A 19,619-nucleotide genomic window follows, 5' to 3' on the forward strand; every position below is an offset into this window, starting at 1 on the left:
AGTTAGAAGGTCCTCAGAGTTAGAAGGTCCTCAGAGAGGCATGCCTGGATCTAGTCTGGAGAAGGGTCCCCTTCCCTCTCTCTGGGAAGTTTCTAACCCTAGAAGTGCCTTTGGCGGGGGCTGGGGCAGAAGCCACAAAACTTAGAGTAGTTGCAGAAAACTCTCCTTTGAGCCCCTCACACCCCAAACGCCTGGCGATCTGTACAACAAAGTGGGGGACAGAATCTAGGACATCTCCAAGGTTCCTTTTTTGGGTGGCATCCCAAGAGACTGTCTGGACAAGTGGTTCCCTTGCCCCTACTCCCACAGTCAACTCTTGCAGTCCTGACACACTTTTATAAGTACCCAGAGACCCCCAGAAGTCCCAGAATCCTGCTGCCCACCAACTTTTGGGAAAGGCCTTGAGAGAGCCCTCAGAAGACCTTTCAGGATGGGGGCGGTGATGGTGCTGAGCCCACCAGTGAATCCCCCAGGCTTCCTGGGCTGATGAAGCCAACAGTGAGAGTCTGGCAGAACCAGTTGGAGCCCAGCCCCTCCCACTCCCAGCAGAGGCAGGTCTGGGTGGCCTTGAATACCTCAGGAACGGATGTAAGCCAGCGAGAGGCCAAGTCTTCCCATCCTGATGACTGAGGCTGGGTCAGGACTTTGGAGAGCCCCCCTCTGTCTTCCCGCCTCTCCTGCACGGAGAAGCCTAGCCCTTAATCCAGCCCTCTCCCCAAGTGGCCTGCCCTCAGGCCTGTCCAAGCCCTCCTTGCTTTCCCTTCTGCTCAACAACAAGCAAGTCAACACAAGGCCTCCCTTTGGAGCTCCAGCCTGGGGTCAGGGAGGCTGAGGGGTCCTTCTCTGTCCTCACTCTCTCCTCCAGGCCAGGATGCCTGCCTCTGGACCTGCCCTCTGGGGGTCTCCACTGGCCCTGGGGCGAGTCCTGGGACCTCTGACATCCCCAGAGGCCTGCAAGCCCCTCTGCTCAGCATTGGGCCTCCCCCAAGCCCTGCTCTTCCCAGGTAGCCACACCACGAAACTTAACACCAGCAGTTGGCTCGGCTTCATCTTAAGCATCATTCCTATTTATTCGTGTCACTTCCCAGCTCTGAGCCCCAAGCCTGAAACCAGGGCATGACCTGTCACCTCTCCCTCTGATGCCCCTGGTGGGGGCTGCAGCCTGGCTTTTCCTTTGCACACAGCAAACCTGTCACACACAGGCCCTCTTCTGGCCTCTGGCTCAGGCCAGAGAAGCTGAGGCCTCCTCTGGAGCCTGGAGTTGCTGGGCCGGATGGGCATGGCTGACTCAGAGTTGGCCCATGCAGCCAGGTTCAGTCAGAAAAGAGGGCTGGGCCACACCCTGTTCAGAGAAGCCAGGCTGCTGCTCTAACCTGTAGGTCAGCAGCTCCCCAAGACTCTCCTCTCTTCTTCTCTCCTGTCTGTCCCTGCCTTCTACTGGGTGGGAGGCACTCTACTTGATTACTTCTGCTGTGTGTAAGCGTGTTCAGTGTGGGGACTGTGTGTCTGTGTGTGGAGGGGCTGGGGGAGCCAAGCAAGAGGCTTTGCACTGAATTGCAGTTGCTGGAATCTGTTCCCTCTGCCCTAAACAACCAGGGACCTCTGTGGGCCCAGCCCTGGCCAGGTGCCCAAATTACTCCCCTAAAATCCAGCTCTCAGTTAGTTACCTCTGCAGGATGCCCCTGAGATCCAGGGGCCATGCCTGCCCAGAGACGAGTTGTCTAATGGTGGACTTTCAGGCGTCTCACACCCCCAGCTGACCTTCCTGTCCCCGATGTGTGAGTGAGGGTGGGTGTAAGGGGAAGTTTCTGGGATGACTTGGAAACAGGCCAGACCTACGGTCAGAGCTGGTGCCTACCTTAAGTCACTTCCCTTGGCCCCTCCCTCCACCACTACCCTGGGGAGGCAAGAGATTAACCCAAGAATGCCAGCTTTCCAGACATGCTTCGGATTCAGCCCTGCCCAATCCCTCCCCCAGAAACACAAACTTGGGTGGGTGAGGTGTGGCGGCAGCAGAGAGAGGCGGGGAGAGAGGAGTGAGACAGGCCAGAGAAGTAGTGGGAACCAAGTCCCGACGGGCCTGCTAAGGGCTGCCATTTTTACTCTGGGGAACATGGGACATTTTCAAGTCAAAAAGGGACGTGTTGTGATTCATATTTTTTTATTTGTATTTAAAAAATTTTTAAATATTTTATTGGAGTATAGTTGATTTACAATGTTGTATTAGTTTCAGGTATTCAGCACAAGTCAATCAATATTACATATACTCTTTGAGTCTTTTCCCATAGAAGTCATTACAGAGTGCTAAATAGAGTTCCTTGTGTTATACAGTGGGTCCTTATTAAGTTATCTATTTTATATATATGTTATTTATATATATATATATATATGTAGTGTGTATATGTTAGTCCCAATCTTTCAATTTACCCTGCCCCCGCCCCACCTTTCCCCCTGGTAAGCATGTTTGTTTTTTACACCTGTGATTCTGTTTTGTAAATAAGACATTTGTACTATTTTTTAAGATTAATTTTTTTAAATTTTCCTTTCTCTCCACCCCACAGCTTGTAGGATCCTAGTTTGCTGACCGGGGATTGAATCCCGGTCCCCTGCAGCAGAAGGGTGGACTCCTAATCACTGGAACTCCAGGGAGGTCCCTGATTCATATTTTAAAAGAATCACTCTGGCTGCTGGTCGGGGAATATCATGGAGGAACAGGGCTGAAGCATGGAGGCCAGGGAAGGGGCTCTTGCAATAATTCAGGTGAGAGTGAATGGTGGGTCAGCTGCCAGTGGTGGGGGCGGAGGTCATGAGAAGTGGGAGGAGTCTGGATACATTTTGATGGGAGAGCCAGCAGGACTGAACAGTAGGGGCTGTGAAAAGAAGAGAAGAGTCAGGGAAGACTCTAGGTTTTTGGCCTGGACCGTTGGAAGCAGTTGGTTCCCAGAAGCTGAAATGGGGAAGGCTGAGGAAGAGCAAGTGCTCTGTTGTGGACGCATTACATTTGAGGTAGCTGCAGACAGCTAAGGTGAGATGTCAGGTACAAGATGGATGTACAAGTCTGGAGTTTTAGAGGGGGAGGTGGGCTGGAGCTAAACTCTGGGCTATGGTTCAAAGCATGTTGAAAATGCCGATAAGCCTTCACATAGTTCTAATGGGAGTCTACTCAGGCTAATCTTTCTGAGAGGCAATTTGACAATACCTCAAATATTAAAATATATATATGCTTTGGCCAAGAAATTTTATTTTTATAATTTTTTTAAGGTTTGTGGTTTCTTTTTTAAAAAAAAATTTTATTTATTTGGCTGCTCTGGGTCTTAATTGTGGCACACAGACTCTTAGTTGTAGCCTGTGGGATCCAGTTCCCTGACCAGGGATCGAATCTGGGCCCCCTGCCTTGGAGCATGGAGCCTTAGCCACTGGACCACCAGGGAAGTCCTTGGCCAAGAAATTTTGATTCTGTATCATCTGTATATTATGTATATAAACATTATATAAGGTAAAGTTCACTAGCAGGGACCTGGTTAAATATAACTTGATATTTCCATTACAGTGTGTTCCCCTGCATCTTTTAAACAAAGAACAAAACAAAAAAAAAACATTATCTTTGAGTTGCAGTGGAAAAAAGCAAATTGTAGGACAATATACATAATGTCTAATATCATTGGTGCTTTTTAAAAATTAAAAAAATCTTTATAAATATTTCATTTGTATAGGGAGAAACAATAGCTAGAATGATATAGAAATAACCCAAGTAAAGAGATTGAGAGGAAGATACTTTTTATTTTTTATGTATTATTTGAATTTTTACCATACTGATATATACTTTTTGAAATTTAAAAGTAAAAACAGTATTTTTATTGACATATAGTTGATTTACAATGTTAAATTCTGCTGTTTAGCAGATTGACTCAGTTATACACACATATACATTTTTTTGTATTCTTTTCCATTATGGTTTTACAGAATATTGACTATAATTCCCTATACAATACAGTAGGACCTTGTTATTTATCCATTCTGTATATAATAGTTTGCATCTGCTTACGCTAAACTTGCAGTCCATCACTCTCTGACCCCCTCCCCTGCCCCACCTTGGCAACCACAGGTCTTTTCTCTACATCTATGAGTCTGTTTCTTTTTTGTAGATAAGTTCATTTGCGTCATATTTTAGACTCCACATACAAGTGATAATCATATGGTATTTGTCTTTCTCTTTCTGACTTTAAAGGTAAAAAATATGTAAAAGGTCAAAGACGCGTGGGAACCCAGAGATAAACAAACACAAATCCTGGTTGGCAGAACAGGTTGTAAAGTGAAGAAGGGAGCTCAGGAAGTTCCCTTTGTGCTGGCCAAGTTCTCATAGGTGAGGGGCTGGCGCCCTTTACTACTGGTGCAGGGTTGGGACCATTCAGTTAGTCACAGAGCAAACAGAAAGTGGTTGCTGGGCACAGCGAAGTCAGGAATGAATCCGGCTTATCAGGCAGGGAGATTCAAGTAGAAGAGCGAGAAGAGGGTGGAGATGGGGAAGCACAAGAAAGTGGGGAGTGAGGGAACAGGGCGTTTTATTGAGAGGGACCAGGCAGCAAATACTGCTGAAAAGTCAAGGACGATGAGCACAGAGGAATAACTGGAGCTTTCCTGGAGATCTTGGCCTGGAAAGAGCTGAGGGGGGCTGAAGCCAGAAAAAGGGGAGGCCTCTCTCAGGCTGGGCCAGACTGTCTGTGACTTTCTCTGAGGTTCTTTGGAGGCAGGTCAAAGGTAATGGCAAGAATCCATTGTCCTGTCATTCCCAGCGCAGGGAAGAGGGCTGGGGAGACCACCCTGTTTGGGCAGGCCCACTTCTAACACTAGAACAACAGAGTCCCCACCACCACCCGGATGGTTCTATGAGCTCCTTACTGCACAGTGGGGGCAGGGGGAGGCTCACATTTTTAGGAACAATTGGACAAACCAGCCCATTTGCCTGCGCTCTCTCCACTTCCACCCCTCCCAGCACTGCCACTTACTGTAGCCACCAGTCAGCCAGGAGAGGAAGGCCTTAAAGAAACAGGCTGCACAGGCCCTGCTGGTGGGCTCACAACGTTTGCACAGGCATGGGGCACATCATGTTGACTTCGTGGCCTCCTCACTCGGGCGAGGGTGCAGCTCCCGGAGAGTGAGAGCAGGATACTCTCAAGTACACAGTCTAGAACAGGGGCCCTGGCTTCCCAGCTCTGAGGATGGAAGCGCTACCAGAAATTAGAGGTGAGAGAGGCAGGCCCAACCACGAGAACAGGAAGTAGCCCAGGTACGTGGGCAAGCATCCTGGGCCTCAACTTAGGAAGTGGGTTTCAGGCTGTAGGACACACAGACACACCCCAGTAGTAAGAAGAGGACGGCTGTACCACCTCTGAGCAGCAGCCGTGCCATGGCGAGGATGAGTCACTGTGATGTCAACGCTGCTGCCCTGACAAGTGCAGGTCTCTCCCCACCTCAGTGGATGATCTCATAACCCACCTGATCGCACACACAGGATGGGTGGGAGTCGTCCTTGGCCCCTCTTCTCTGTCACTCCCTTTACACCCATCCGTGAGTCTTCTCAAGTCCATCTTTTAGCTCCATCTCCAATCTGTTCCTCTCACCTGAATCCCAGCATCCTTCCCCTCTTTCCTGACCCCAGTGGAAGTTTCCTGATTGAGCTCCCTGATGCCTCCTGTTTCCACCAGTCTTTGTTTCATAGCAACTTGAGTGATCTCAGTACAATATACAGCTGACCACCAAACACCCAGCTTCAGACCCTTGATGGCCTCCTTCTGTCCTCAGAATAAAGTTTAAATTCCCTAATGTTGCCTGCAAACCCATTTATGATCTGGCCTTTGCCTAGGAGTTTTCCTCCACTCTCTGAGTTCCACCCCTGAACTTCTTTCCTTTCCAGCCATACGTGTGGCCCTCTCCTGGCTTTAGCTCAACGGGGTCCTTCTACATGGTGTGCCCCTTTCCCTTCTCTCCTGGCTTACTCCTACTTGTCTACTTTTTCACTGAAAAAATTTAAATATAACTTACATACAGTAAAATTTACTCGTTTTGGTGAATAGTTCCATCCCCCCAAGAAATTCCCTCATTCTCCTTAAAGCCAATGTTAGCTCCCATCACCAACTCTTGATAACCACTGATGTGTTTTCTGGCTTGCATTTTTTATAAGTGGGTATCCTATAAATGCACTCATTCAGTATATATGTGTAGCCTTTTTGAGAATGGTTTCTTTTACTCAGCATAATGAATTTGACATTCTTCTATGCTGTCGTGTGTATCTCTAGTCTGTTTCATATTTGTTGTTGAGAGTATTCCATTGCATAGATGTACAATTTATTTTTTTTTCACCAGTAGAAAGAACATTTGGTTTTTTCCCACTTTTTGGAGATCATGAATATTGTTGCTATAAACATCTTCGTACAGGGTTTTGTAGGCACAAACTTTCTCACTTCACTTGGAAAAACACCTAGTTGTGTGGGACTGTTGTGTTACTTTATAAGAAACTGCCAAACTGTTTTTCAAAGTTGCTATACTAGTTTATAGGCTTCCTGGTAGCTCAGCTGGTAAAGAATCCTCCTACAATGCAGGAGACCCCAGTTTGATTTCTGGGTTGGGGAGAGCCCCTGGAGAAGGGATAGGCTACCCACTCCAGTATTCTTGGGCTTCCTTGGTGGCTCAGATGGTAAAGAATCAGGCTTCAATACGGGAAACTTGGGTTCAATCCCTAGGTGGGGAAGATCTCCTGGAGGAGGGCAGGGCAACCCATTCCAGTATTCTTGCCAGGAGAATCCCCATGAACAGAGGGCCTGGTGGGCTACAGTCCTTGGAGTTGCAAAAAGTCAGACATGCCCAAGCGACCATGCACAGCACAGCATACTAGTTTATATTCCTGTCACAATATATGACATTGAGTTGCCTCACCAACACTCAGTTGGTTTGTTCACCTGTTTGTCCATTCAATTTCTTAACATTCTACTAAGCACGTAGAGGTACTGCACTGGAGACTTTTTTTTTAAGTTCTTTATTGAATTTGTTACAGTATTGTTTCTGTTTTCTTTTGGCCGCCAGGCATGGGAGATCTTAGCTCCCAGACCAGGGATCCAATCTGCACACCCAGCATTAGAAGGCGAAGTCTTAACCACTGGACTGCCAGGGAAGTCCCTGCATTGTGGTTTTAATTTACACGTTCTTGATCACTAATAATGGTGAGTCTACTCATTCTTCTAAATCTCTGCTTGTTGTTCACTTCTACCCACAACCCGCTACTATACTTGCTTTCTCTGTAGACTGATTACTTTCCTGTCCTTTATGGTTCCATGACAACAAACATTTTCTCCACCTTGACCACAACCCACTAAATGCAATTGTTTACCTGTTTCCACCTACCCAACACCCTGGAGAAACACACACACGCTTCCCCATACCTCACAAACCTACACACCCACTTCCCCACACTTCACACACGCATTCAGGCCACCAACTTCCCCACCCTGCCTGCAACCCCTGAGCTCTGCGAATGCAGAAGGAGCATCTTCCTTTGGTATCTCCAGCTCCCAGCACAGACCTGAAACAGAATCCTTACACAATAAATGTTAAATGAATGAATGAATAAATGCTGAACAAATTTGAGAATGGGCAGATGAAATAGAGAGACGCTTTGCAACCAGAAGGACCTGGCTGTGCCAATTAACCCTTTCTCTGTTGGTCCTCACCCTAAGCTCATCTTCAGTTCAGTTCAGTGGCTCAGTTCAGTTCAGTTCAGTCACTCAGTCGTGTCCAACTCTTTGCGACCCCATGAATCGCAGCACGCCAGGCTTCCCTGCCCATCACCAACTCCCAGAGTTTACCCAAACTCATGTCCAGTGAGTCGGTGATGCCATCCAGCCATCTCATCCTCTATCGTCCCCTTCTCCTCCTGCCCCCAATCCCTCCCAGCATCAGGGACTTTTCCAATGAGTCAACTCTTCCCGTGAGGTGGCCAAAGTATTGGAGTTTCAGCTTTAGCATCAGTCCTTCCAAAGAACACCCAGGACTGATCTCCTTTAGAATGGACTGGTTGGATCTCCTTGCAGTCCAAGGGACTCTCAAGAGTCTTCTCCAGCACCACAGTTCAAAAGCATCAATTCTTCAGCACTCAGCTTTCTTCACAGTCCAACTCTCACATCCATACATGATTACTGGAAAAACCATAGCCTTGACTAGATAGACCTTTGTTGGCAAGGTAATATCTCTGCTTTTTAATATGCTATTTAGGTTGGTCATAACTTTCCTTCCAAGGAGTAAGCATCTTTTAATTTCATGGCTGCAATCACCATCTGCAGTGATTTTGGAGCCCCAAAAAATAAAGTCTGACACTGTTTCCACTGTTTCCCCATCTATTTGCCATGAAGTGATGGGACCAGATGCCATGATCTTAGTTTTCTGAATGTTGAGCTTTAAGCCAACTTTTTCACTCTCCTCTTTCATCAAGAGGCTTTTTAGTTCCTCTTCACTTTCTGCCATAAGGGTGGTGTCATCTGCATATCTGAGGTTATTGATATTTCTCCCGGCAATCTTGAGTCCAGCTTGTGCTTCTTCCAGCCCAGCGTTTCTCATGATGTACTCTGCAACACGAGAGAAAACTCTACACATGGACATCACCAGATGGTCAACACCGAAATCAGATTGATTATATTCTTTTCAGCCAAAGATGGAAAAGCTCTATACAGTCAGCAAAAACAAGACCAGGAGTGGACTGTGGCTCAGATCATGAACTCCTTATTGCCAAATTCAGACTTAAATTGAAGAAAGTAGGGAAAACCACTAGACCATTCAGGTATGACCTAAATCAAATCCCTTATGATTATACAGTGGAAATGAGAAATAGGTTTAAGGGACTAGATCTGATAGACAGAGTCCCTGATGAACTATGGACAGAGGTTCATGACATTGTACAGGAGACAGGGATCAAGACCATCCCCACGGAAAAGAAATGCAAAAAAGCAAAATGGCTGTCTGGGGAGGCCTTACAAATAGCTGTGAAAAGAAGAGAAGCGAAAAGCAAAGGAGAAAAGGAAAGATGTTAAGCATCTGAATGCAGAGTTCCAAAGAACAGCAAGGAGAGATAAGAAAGCCTTCCTCAGCAATCAATGCAAAGAAATAGAGGAAAACAACAGAATGGAAAAGACTGGAGATCTCTTCAAGAAAATTAGAGATACCAAGGGAACATTTCATGCAAAGATGGGCTCGATAAAGGGCAGAAATGGTATGGACCTAACAGAAGCAGAAGATATTAAGAAGAGGCGGCAAGAATACACAGAAGAACTGTACAAAAAAGATCTTTATGACCCAGATAATCACGATGGTGTGATCTCTCACCTAGAGCCAGACATCCTGGAATGTGAAGTCAAGTGGGCCTTGAAAGCATCACTACAAACAAAGCTAGTGGAGGTGATGGAATTCCAGTTGAGCTATTTCAAATCCTGAAAGATGCTGCTGTGAAAGTGCTACACTCAATATGCCAGCAAATTTGGAAAACGCAGCAGTGGCCACAGGACTGGAAAAAGTCAGTTTTCATTCCAATCCCAAAGAAAGGCAATGCCAAAGAGTGCTCAAACTACCGCACAATTGGACTCATCTCACACACTAGTAAAGTAATGCTCAAAATTCTCCAAGCCAGGCTACAGCAATATGTGAACCGTGAACTTCCTGATGTTCAAGCTGGTTTTAGAAAAGGCAGAGGAACCAGAGATCAAATTGCGAACATCCGCTGGATCATGGAAAAAGCAAGAGAGTTCCAGAAAAACATCTATTTCTGCTTTATTGACTATGCCAAAGCCTTTGACTGTGTGGATCACAATAAACTGTGGAAAATTCTGAAAGAGATGGGAATACCACACCACCTGACCAGCCTCTTGAGAAACCTGTATGCAGGTCAGGAAGCAACAGTTAGAACTGGACATGGAACAACAGACTGGTTCCAAATAGGAAAAGCTCATCTTAGTAAAGGCGATACCGCTGTGCGCGTATTTGAGGATGACGGCTTCATGGCACCCTCCTACGGACGGAAGGCGGAAGAGGCAGGCCGGAAGTGCGGCAGGGAGTTAGCGGCGTCTCAGTTGCCATGGAGACTGGAAAGCGAGAGCGGCAGTCGGCTGAGTCTGGATCCTACGCTTTCGCTGGGGCAACGTGGACGCCCAGCCCGCGTCTGGCCCGGATTCGCAGCCCTAGCCAGTCCACCTGGCTCTCCTCCCTCGCCTACTCCGAGTCCTTCCACCATGGCTTCGGGGGTCGGCGCCGCTTCGTCGCGCAGCTTTCGCTCCCGCCGCTCCCCGAGCCGCAACTGCTGCGGTTGCGCCCCACCTCTCTGCGCACCCAAGACATCTCGTACTTGCTCACCGGCGTCTTCCGCAACCTGTACACCGCCGAGGTGATAGGGGAGGAGGTGAGCTCGAATTTGATCAAGGCTCGCGGCAGCGAGGATGCGCGGCACGAGGAGTTCGTGGACCAGCTGCAGCAGGTAACAGGGTACCGCGCCCCGCTCGCTTCTCCTTGTGCTCACCCAGGGGATGGTGGGGTCGCGTCTGCGGCTGTGCGGGGGACCCAGGGCGCGACTCAGCCACTCGGCAAATGTCAGCCCCTGTCGGGTGCAGCCGCTGTTCCAGGCACGGGGTACGCAGCTGGGAAGAGCAGACCAAGTCCGTTCCGCCGTATATCCTACGTTGTAGTGGAAGGACACTATATGCGCTCTTAGGCAAATACACACTCTCTACACACATAAGGTGTATATCTGCAGCACCTATCTCTTTACATCTCTACACAGACAATGCATATATAAGTGAAACGACAGAAAGCAGAATAGTTGTTTTCCTGGCGATGATAAAGCTAAACGTCACGTCCGCTCCGGGGTGCCTGCCTTTGTGTCACAAACCACAATCTTAACCATTGAGAGGCATCCGTGCCCAGATTTTAGGAAGCATGCCCAGTCTCTGGAACACCAGCTCTGCTTCCTGAGCTGTATAAGGACAGCAGCTGTCCTGAGTCCTCTCTGATAAGGCCTCTCTGACTGCTGGCCACGCTGCCCACGACTTTCTTAAAGGAGTCTCAACTGAAGGCTTTCAGGCAGCTGAGGTGAATTCTGAAGGGGTCGACACCTGGAGGCTTTCAGTTCACTATGCTCTCTGCAGCTAGGTAGCAAGTCCTTCTATCCTGAGTGACACAACCCTTTGTCTACCACAGGTGGTGTGTTAACTCGCATTTGGTATTTCAGAGTTTGGATGACAGAACTCTTTACTGAGAACCCAGTAGTCAGGAGACAGGGTTTGAGACTTGGCACTGTTCCTGACTTTACTGTAAAAGCTTTATGCCATTTCCCTCCGTGGGTCTTAGAGTTCAGCTCTGTCTGGTTAGACCAGGTGGTCATTGCAGTTCTGTGACTGTTCTGAGCTTCATGGGAAACAATGCTGCTCAGGTGAGGTTGAGTCATCTCACCATATTTCTGTGCATCTGATCACCCACCTGCCAGATTCGGGAGCTCTATAAGCAGCGGCTGGATGAAGTTGAAATGTTGGAGAGACACATCATTCAGGCCCGTGCACGGGCCCTTGCGGAGAAAGAGCGGGCCATGCACCAGGCCAAAGTACAGTTCCTTGAGCCATTTATCAAGATGCCTCCAGGTGTGTATGATGAGCTGCTCTATGCCTTTCACCCTAACCCCCCAGTTGTTAATATATTATTGTATTACCTCATTGAAAGAAAGTGAAGTCGCTCAGTCATGTCCGGCTCTTTGCGACCCCATGGACAGTAGCCTACCAGGATCCTCTGTCCATGGGATTTTCCAGGCAGGAGTACTGGAGTGGGTTGCTGTTTCCTTCTCTAGGGGATCTTCCCGACGCGAGGATCAAACCCGGGTCTCCCGCATTGTAGGCAGACTCTTAACTGTCTGAGCCACCAGGTAATGGACGTCATGAAAATGAAAAATTGTGCCTCAAAAGACTTACCAACAGAGTAAAAATGCAACCCACAGAACCGCTCTAGCCTTTTTTAAAATGTTTGGAGAGTGAGTTGCACCAGTGTTGTTTCATTATCACAGAACACTCCAGTGTGCGTGTCTCCAGAGCAGAGTCTCACCTACATAACCAGCACACAACCCCCTAAGCCAGGGAGTCAGCATGGAGGCAGTGTTATCCTCCAGCTCACAGATGGCCTGCAGGTTTTACCTGCTACTCCACAGCGTCCACTTCTCCTCTGTGGTCTAGCATCCTGTCTAGGAAGCCGTGCTGCATGCCACTGTCATGTCTCACTTTTAGACTTTTCATTTGGGACCCTTCTTTGAACTTTTCCTGTCTTTTATGTTCTTGACCATTGAGTTTCCCCCCAGGTTTTAAAAATTGTGGTAAAATGCACGTAACATAAAATTTACCCTCAACTATTTTTTAAGAGTACAGTTCAGTGGTATTAAATACATTCATTATCTTATACAAACATCGTCACCATCCATCTCCATAACTCTTTTCATCTCACACAACTGATATGTGCATTAAAAATACCTTCACAGTCCCTCTGTCCCTCCAGCCCCTGGCGACCACCATTCTACTTTCTGTCTCTGTAATTCTGACTGCTCTAAGTAGTATTCATATAAGTGGAATCATGCAGTGTTTGTCTTTTTGTGGCTAGCGTGTTTCACTTAGTGTAATGCCCTCAAGGTTCATCCATATTGTAGCATGTGTCAGAATTTCCTTCCTTCATATGTTAAATAATATTGTGTTTGTATATTACATTTTGCTTATCCATTCATCAGCTGATGAACGCTTGGGTTGCTTCCAGGTGTTAGCTGTTGTGAATAATGCTGCTCTGAAATCGGACGTACAAATACCTCTTTGGTTTTGTGTCTAGAAGGGGAATTGTTAGATCATATAGTAGTACTATTTTAATTTTTTGAGGAACCACCATACTGTGCCACAGTGCCTGCACCATTTTTACTTTCCCACCAACAGTATACAGGATTCCCATTTCTCCATACCCTCACCAACACTTATTTTCTGGTTTTTTGATGGGGGTGGGTGTGGGGGTGTGTGTGTGGGGAGGGGTGTGTGTGGGGGGAGGGGTGTGTAGCCATCCTGATGGATGTGAGGGGGTACCTCATTGTGGTTTTAATTTTGCAATTCCCTGATGATGAGTGATTTTGAGTACCTTTTCATGTGCTTATTTACCATTTGTGTATCTTCTTTGGAGAAATGTCTTTTCAAGCCCATTTTTTTTTGCGGGGGGTCACATTTCACATATTTATTGGGAGCCGTCAGGGAGGGGACCTCTCCCTGTTGATGGAGGAGCTCACAGTTTCTTCAGCCACTCCAGGCTTGGGCCCCGGGGGTCCTGAGGGTAGCTGGGCATGTTGCCATCGTCTTAGAGGGGCACTGGGAACTTTTAGGGTATGATGGCCCGTTGATCATGACCGAGTACTTGGTGTTGCGGCTGAGTGTGGGCAGAATGACAGGGAGACCCCCACTGGTGAAGGACACCACCAGCACCAGTTCCTTGGCACAGACATTGTTGAGGGAGGCTGCGATTCTCTCGGCCAGCCTGATCTTAGCAGCAGTGAGGGCACGCACAGCACTCCTCAAGCCTGTTCTTAATCCATCGTATTGTTGGTGAGTTTTAGGAATTCTCTGTATATCCTGGTTATTAATCCCTTACCAGATACATGATTTGAAAATATTTCTCTCGTTCTGTGTTTTTCCTCTGATGCACATTTTTAATTTTCATGAAGTCCAATTTGTTTATTTTTCTTTTGTCTTCTGTGCCTTTGGTGTAGCTAAGAGATCATTGCTAAATGCAGTGTTGTGAAGTTTTGGCCCTGTGTTTTCTCCTAGAGTTTATTAGGTGTTGGTCTTGGATTTTAGGTCTTGGATTTAAGGTCTTTGATTAATTTTGAGTTACATAGTGTTACAGAAGGATCCAACTTCATTCTTATACATAAAGATGTCCAGATTTCCTGGCATCATTTGTTGAAAAGACTGTCCTTTCCCTATTGATTGGCCTTGACGCCATTGTCAAAAATCATTTGACCGTATGTATGAGGGTTTATTCCTGGGCTTTCTATTCTATTTTGTTGGTTTCTGTGTCCACTTATGCTAGTACTATGTTCTTATTACTGTAGCTTTCTTGTAAGTTTTGAAATCAGCAAGTGTGGGTCCTCCAGCTTTGTTTGTTCAAGATTGTTTTGACTATTGGATATTCCTTGAGATTCCATAATGGATTTTAGGATGGGTTTTACTATTTCTCGGAGAGGGCAATAGCACCCCACTCCAGTACTCTTGCTTGGAAAATCCCATGGATGGAGGAGCCTGTTAGGCTGCAATCCATGGGGTCGCTAAGAGTCGGACACGACTGAGTGACTTCACTTTCACGCATTGGAGAAGGAAATGGCAACCCACTCCCGTGTTCTTGCCTAGAGAATCCCAGGGACGGGGGAGCCTGGTGGGCTGCCATCTATGGGGTCGCACAGAGTCGGACACGACTGAAGTGACTTAGCATAGCATAGCATTACTATTTCTGTCATAAAAAATGTCATTGGGATTTTGATAGAGATTTCATTGAATCCATGTTTTGCTTTGGGTAGTATTGACACTTTTAAAAGAATATTTTGGCTATGCTGGGTCTTTGTCCTGGCACTCAGGCTCTTCATTGCTGTGCACCTACTTTTTCTAGCTGCAGCGAACAGAGGCTGCTCTCTAATTGTAGAGAGGTTTCTGGCATGGGCTTCTCCTTGCAGTGGCTTCTCGTTGCGAGCACAGGAACTCTAGAGCGCCGGCTCAGCAGTTGTGACGCATGGGCTTAGTTGCCCTGTGGCGTGTGGAATCTTCCCGGAGCAGGAGTCAAACCCGTGTCCCCTGCATTGGCAGGTGGATTCTCAAGCACTAGGGAAGTCCCAGTGTTGGCATTTTTAACCATATGAAGTCTTCTAATCCATGAACATGGGATGTATTTCCATTTATGTCCTCTTTCATTTTTTTTCAGCAACGTTTTGTATTTTTTATTATATAAGTCTTCGATCACCATGGTTAATTCTCAACTATCGTATCCTTTCTGATGCTCTTGGGAATGGAATTGTTTTCATAATTTCCTTTTCAGAGTGTTCATTTTAGTGTATAAAAATGCATCAGATTTTTGTGTGCTCACTTTATGTCCTGCTACTTTGCTGAGTTCACTTATTAGTTCTAAAAGAGGTTTTTTTTGTGTATGAAATCTTTAGTGTTTTCTGTGTGTGTGCATGCTCAGTCACTCATGTCTGACTCTTTGCGACCCTATGGACTGTAGCCCACCAGGCTCCTCTGTCTTTGGGATTCTCCAGGCAGGAATACTGGAGTGGGGGGTTTCCTTGGTGGTCCAGCGGTTAAGACTCCAGGCTTGCAATGCCGGGGGCCCTGGGTTTGATCCCTGGTCAGAGAACTAGATCCCACATGATGCAAGTACTATATGCTGCAGTGAAGATTGAAGATCAGACCTGGCACAGCCAAACAAAAATGAATTAAAAAAATAGAGTACTGGAGTGGCTTGCCTGCCCTCCTCCAGGGGATCTTCCTGACCCAGGGATCAAACTTGTGTTTCCTGCATTATAGGCAGATTCTTTACTTCTGAGCCACTGGAGAATCCCGCTGTTTTCAACTGATAAGATCATATCATCCACAAACAGTAATAATTTTACTTCTTCCTTTCCAGTTTGGATGCCTTTTAATTCTCGCCTAGTTGTTCTGATTAGAACTTCTACTATTATGTTTACTACAGATGGTGAAAGCAGGCATTCCTGCCTTGTTCCTGATCTTAGAGGAAAAGCTTTTAAGTCTTTCAGCACGGAGTATGACATTCGCTATGGGTTTTCATCCATGATTTTCACTATGTTGAAATAGTGAAACTATTTTCAAACTATGTTGAAACAGTTTCTGGTTGTCCCTAGTCCTTTGTGTTTATTTTTTTAATCATGAAAGGATGCTGACGTTTTTCAAACAATTTTCTGTATCAGTTGAAGTGATCATGGGACTCTTTCCCCCTTCATTCTGTTACTGTGGTGTATTTCATTGATCGAGTTTTGTATGTTGAACCATCCTTGCATCACAGGAACAGATCACACTTGATAATGCTGAATTTGTGAGGATTTTTGCATCCGTGTTCATAATGGATGTAGTCTTCTTGTAGTGTCTTGATCTGGCTTTATATCAGGATAATGCTAGCCGCTTGAATGAGATAAGAACTGTTCCCTCCTCTTCCAATTTTTTGTGAAAAATTTGAGGATTGATATTAATTCTTTAAATGCACTTGAGAAGAATGTGTATGCCATTATTGTTCGATAGAGTGTTCTATATGTCTGTTAGATCTAGTTAATCTATTGGGCTGTTTGAATCCTCTGTTTCATTACTTGTCTTTTGCCTGGTTCTTCTTTCTATTACTATAAATGGGTACAGAAGTGTCCAACTAGTATTATCGTAGAACTATCTATTTCTCCCATCAGATCTGTCATTTTCTGCTTCATTATTTTGATGATCTGTCATGAGATGTGTAAATGTTTATGCTTATTGTATCTTCTTGCTCTATTGAATCTTTTATTGGTATGTAATGTCTTTCTTTGCTTTATTTGCTTCTTGTAACCTTTTTTGATTAAAAAGTCTTTTTTTCCTCTATTAGTATAGCTACTTCCTCTCCTGACTACTATTTGCATAGAAATCTTTTTTCACCTTTTCGTTTCCAATCTATTTGAGTCATTGGATCTAAAGTGAGTCTCCTGTAGACAGCAATCTAGTTGGATCATGTATTTTTATCTATTCTGCCAATTTTTGTCTTTTGACTGGAGAGTTGAATCCATGTACATTTAAAGTGAAAGAGATAGTCGCTCAGTCACGTCCAACTCTTTGCAACCCCATGAACTGTAGCCCACCAGGCTCCTCTGTCCATGGAATTCTCCAGGCAAGAATACTGGAATGGGTTGCCATTTTCTCCTCCAGGGATCTTCTTGAACCAGGGATCAAACCCGGGTCTCCTGCACTGCCTGCATATTCTTTACCATCTGAGCCACCAGGGAAGCCCAAATTACATTTAAAGTAATTACTCATAAGGAGGAACTTCTGTCACTTTGCTATTTTTTTGTCTTGTATCTCTGTTGTCCCTCATCTCCTACATTAGTTCAGTTCAGTTGCTCAGTCATGTCCAACTCTGCGACCCCATGGACGGCAGGCCTCCCTGTCCATCACCAACTCTCAGAGTTTACCCAAACTCATGTCCATTGAGTCAGTGATGCCATCCAACCATCTCATCCTCTGTTGTCCCCTGCTCCTTCCGCCTTCAATCTTTCCCAGCATCAGGGTCTTTTCAAATGAGTTAGCTCTTCGCAAGCAGGTAGCCACAGTATTGGAGTTTCAGCTTCAACATCAGTCCTTCCAAAGAACACCCAGGACTGGTCTCCTTTAGGATGGACTGGTTGGATCTCCTTGAAGTCCAAGGGACTCTCAAGAGTCTTCTCCAACACCACAGTTCAAAAGCATCAGTTCTTCAGTGTTACTGTCTTATTTTGTATTTAGTCAGTTTTTGTAGTGAAATGTTTAAATTTCCTTTTTTTAAATTTTCTTTTGAGTATATTCTACAGCTATTCTCTTTGTGGTTGCCCTAGGGATTACATTTAAAAGCCCAAAATTATAACATTCTCATTCGAATGTATACCAGCTTAACTTGAATAAATACAAAATTCTTTGTTTCTTTACATCTCCATCCCCACCCCTTTTGGTTGTTGATGTCACAGAATTACATCTTTATACATTGTGTGCCCAGAAATACCAACTAATCCATTAGTCTTGTAAATTATGTAGAAAATAAAGACTTGGAGTTACAAACCAAAGTCACTATAATACTAACATTTATGATAATACTAGCTTAATATAATACTAACTTTTCATACTACCGTATATTTTGGGGGCTTCCCAAGTGGCACTAGAGGTAAAGAACCTGCCTGCCAGTGCAGGAGACATAGGAGACTCAGCTTTAATCCCTGGGTTGGGAAGATACCTGGAGGATAGAGGGCATGGCAGCATGCTCCAATATTCTTGCCTGGAGAATCCCATGGACAGAGGAGCCTGGCAGGTTGCCGTCCGTGGGCTATAGTCACGAAGAGTCATGACTGAAGCAACTTAGCACATAACTTTGAACTTGTTTTTTTGTTTTAGCTTTAATAGTTTTTTTTTTTTTCCTTTGAATGTATTAGTCTCTTAAATCATGTAGAAAATTTTCATGATTTTCCATGTATTTTCCCTTACTGACATCTTTATTTCTTCGTGTGGCTTGGAGTTACTGTCTAGCATCCTTTCACTGCACATTACAGAGCTCCTTTGAGCGTTGCCGGTCAGGTCTAGTGGTAACAGACGGCCTTGGCGTCTGTTTATCAGGAAATGTCTTAATTTCTCTGTCCCTTTTAAGGACAGTTTTTACTGGATATAGGATTCTTGGTTAACAGTTTTTCCTTTTAGCACTTTGACTATATTGACCCACTGCCTTCTGGCTCCCAAAATTTCTGATGAAAAGTCTACTGACAACTTTATTGAGGATCTTTGGATGTGATGAGTCACTACTGCCTTGCTACTTTCAAGATTCTCTCTTTGTCTTTCAAATGTTTAATTATAACGTGTCAATATGACACTTTGAGTTCATCTTATAATTCATGAGCTTCTTGGATGTCTATATTCATGTATTTCATTAAATCCGGGCCGTTTTCAGCCATTCTTTCTTTAGATATATCCTCTCTGCCCCTTTTTCCCTTTCTTTTCCTTCTAGGACTCCCACAATGTGTATGTTAGTTACTTGCTGGTGTCCCACAGGCCTCTTAGGCTCTCTTTACTTTTCTTCAATCTTTTTTCCTTTTCGTTTGGCTCAATAATTTCCTGTTTTTGAATCTTCAAGTTCACTGATTCTCTCTTATGCCTGCTCAGATATGCTTTTGAATCCCTTTAATAATGAGCTTTTCATTTCAGTTAGTGTTCTTTTCAGTTCCAACATGTCTTTTTAGCTTCCTTATAGGTTTTCTGCCTGTTGATATTTATGCTTTTTTGTACATCATTTTCTTGATATTCTCCACATGTTTTTTTATTAATAGCTCTATGAGCATCTTCAAGACAGTTGTTCTAAGCCTTTGCCTAGTATAACTGCAGTCAGGTCTTTTTCAAGGACAGTTGTTGTTGATTTAATTTTTTCCTTTGAATGGGCCATACTTTCTCATTTCTTTATATGTTTTCAATTTTTTTTTGTTAGAAACTGGACATTTGAATCTAATAATTATGTGACTTTAGAAATCAGATTCTCCCCCTTCCACAGAGCTTGCTGGTTATTTTGTAATTGTTTTTGTTTTTTTTTTCTTAGTTATTGTTGGCTGTCTATGCTGAGGTTCAGCCTGAGCTATAATCTTAAGGTTCTTTTCCGAACCCTTCCCTGAGTGTATGTGGTCATGTTCTGATTTCTCCCTAATCTGCAGTTGTTTTTGAATGTCTTAGTCTTTAATATCTGGCTTTCAAAAGAGGAAAAAGAAAGATGAAGGAGCAGGGTGCTAGCCATTTGAATTCCGTAGAAGTCACTTCCACCTGGAGGAGGCGGGG

At 45.1% G+C, this 19,619-nt stretch overlaps 1 protein-coding gene, 1 long non-coding RNA gene and 1 pseudogene across 4 annotated transcripts in view; 2 read left to right on the forward strand and 1 right to left on the reverse strand.

Moving 5' to 3' along the window:
• The first annotated feature begins 2,561 nt into the window (after nucleotides 1–2,561).
• On the forward strand, nucleotides 2,562–9,670 carry LOC147348031 (uncharacterized). The gene is made up of 3 exons (XR_015150912.1): nucleotides 2,562–2,760; nucleotides 7,081–7,217; nucleotides 8,593–9,670. It is a non-coding gene; the product is annotated as an uncharacterized LOC147348031 (long non-coding RNA).
• A 121-nt stretch (nucleotides 9,671–9,791) lies between these two features.
• DLEC1 (DLEC1 cilia and flagella associated protein) overlaps nucleotides 9,792–19,619 on the forward strand; it is a 92,299-nt gene continuing 82,471 nt past the window's right edge. For 2 of the 3 annotated variants that reach the window (XM_086365922.1, XM_086365926.1), the window contains exons 1-2: nucleotides 9,792–10,510; nucleotides 11,516–11,666. In XM_086365922.1, coding sequence (XP_086222048.1) covers nucleotides 10,115–10,510; nucleotides 11,516–11,666 — 547 coding nt within the window. In that variant the 5' untranslated portion in view covers nucleotides 9,792–10,114. The remainder of the gene's footprint in view (nucleotides 10,511–11,515; nucleotides 11,667–19,619) is intronic. The other variant, XM_086365927.1, reaches the window with a different exon arrangement.
• Nucleotides 13,324–13,695, reverse strand: LOC147348033 (NADH dehydrogenase [ubiquinone] 1 alpha subcomplex subunit 3-like; annotated as a pseudogene).

Source organism: Bos grunniens, chromosome 22 (assembly GCF_055505025.1).
Source record: "Bos grunniens cultivar Pamir isolate PY7600 chromosome 22, Bosgru_T2T1.0, whole genome shotgun sequence".
NCBI classification, from domain to species: domain Eukaryota; kingdom Metazoa; phylum Chordata; class Mammalia; order Artiodactyla; family Bovidae; genus Bos; species Bos grunniens.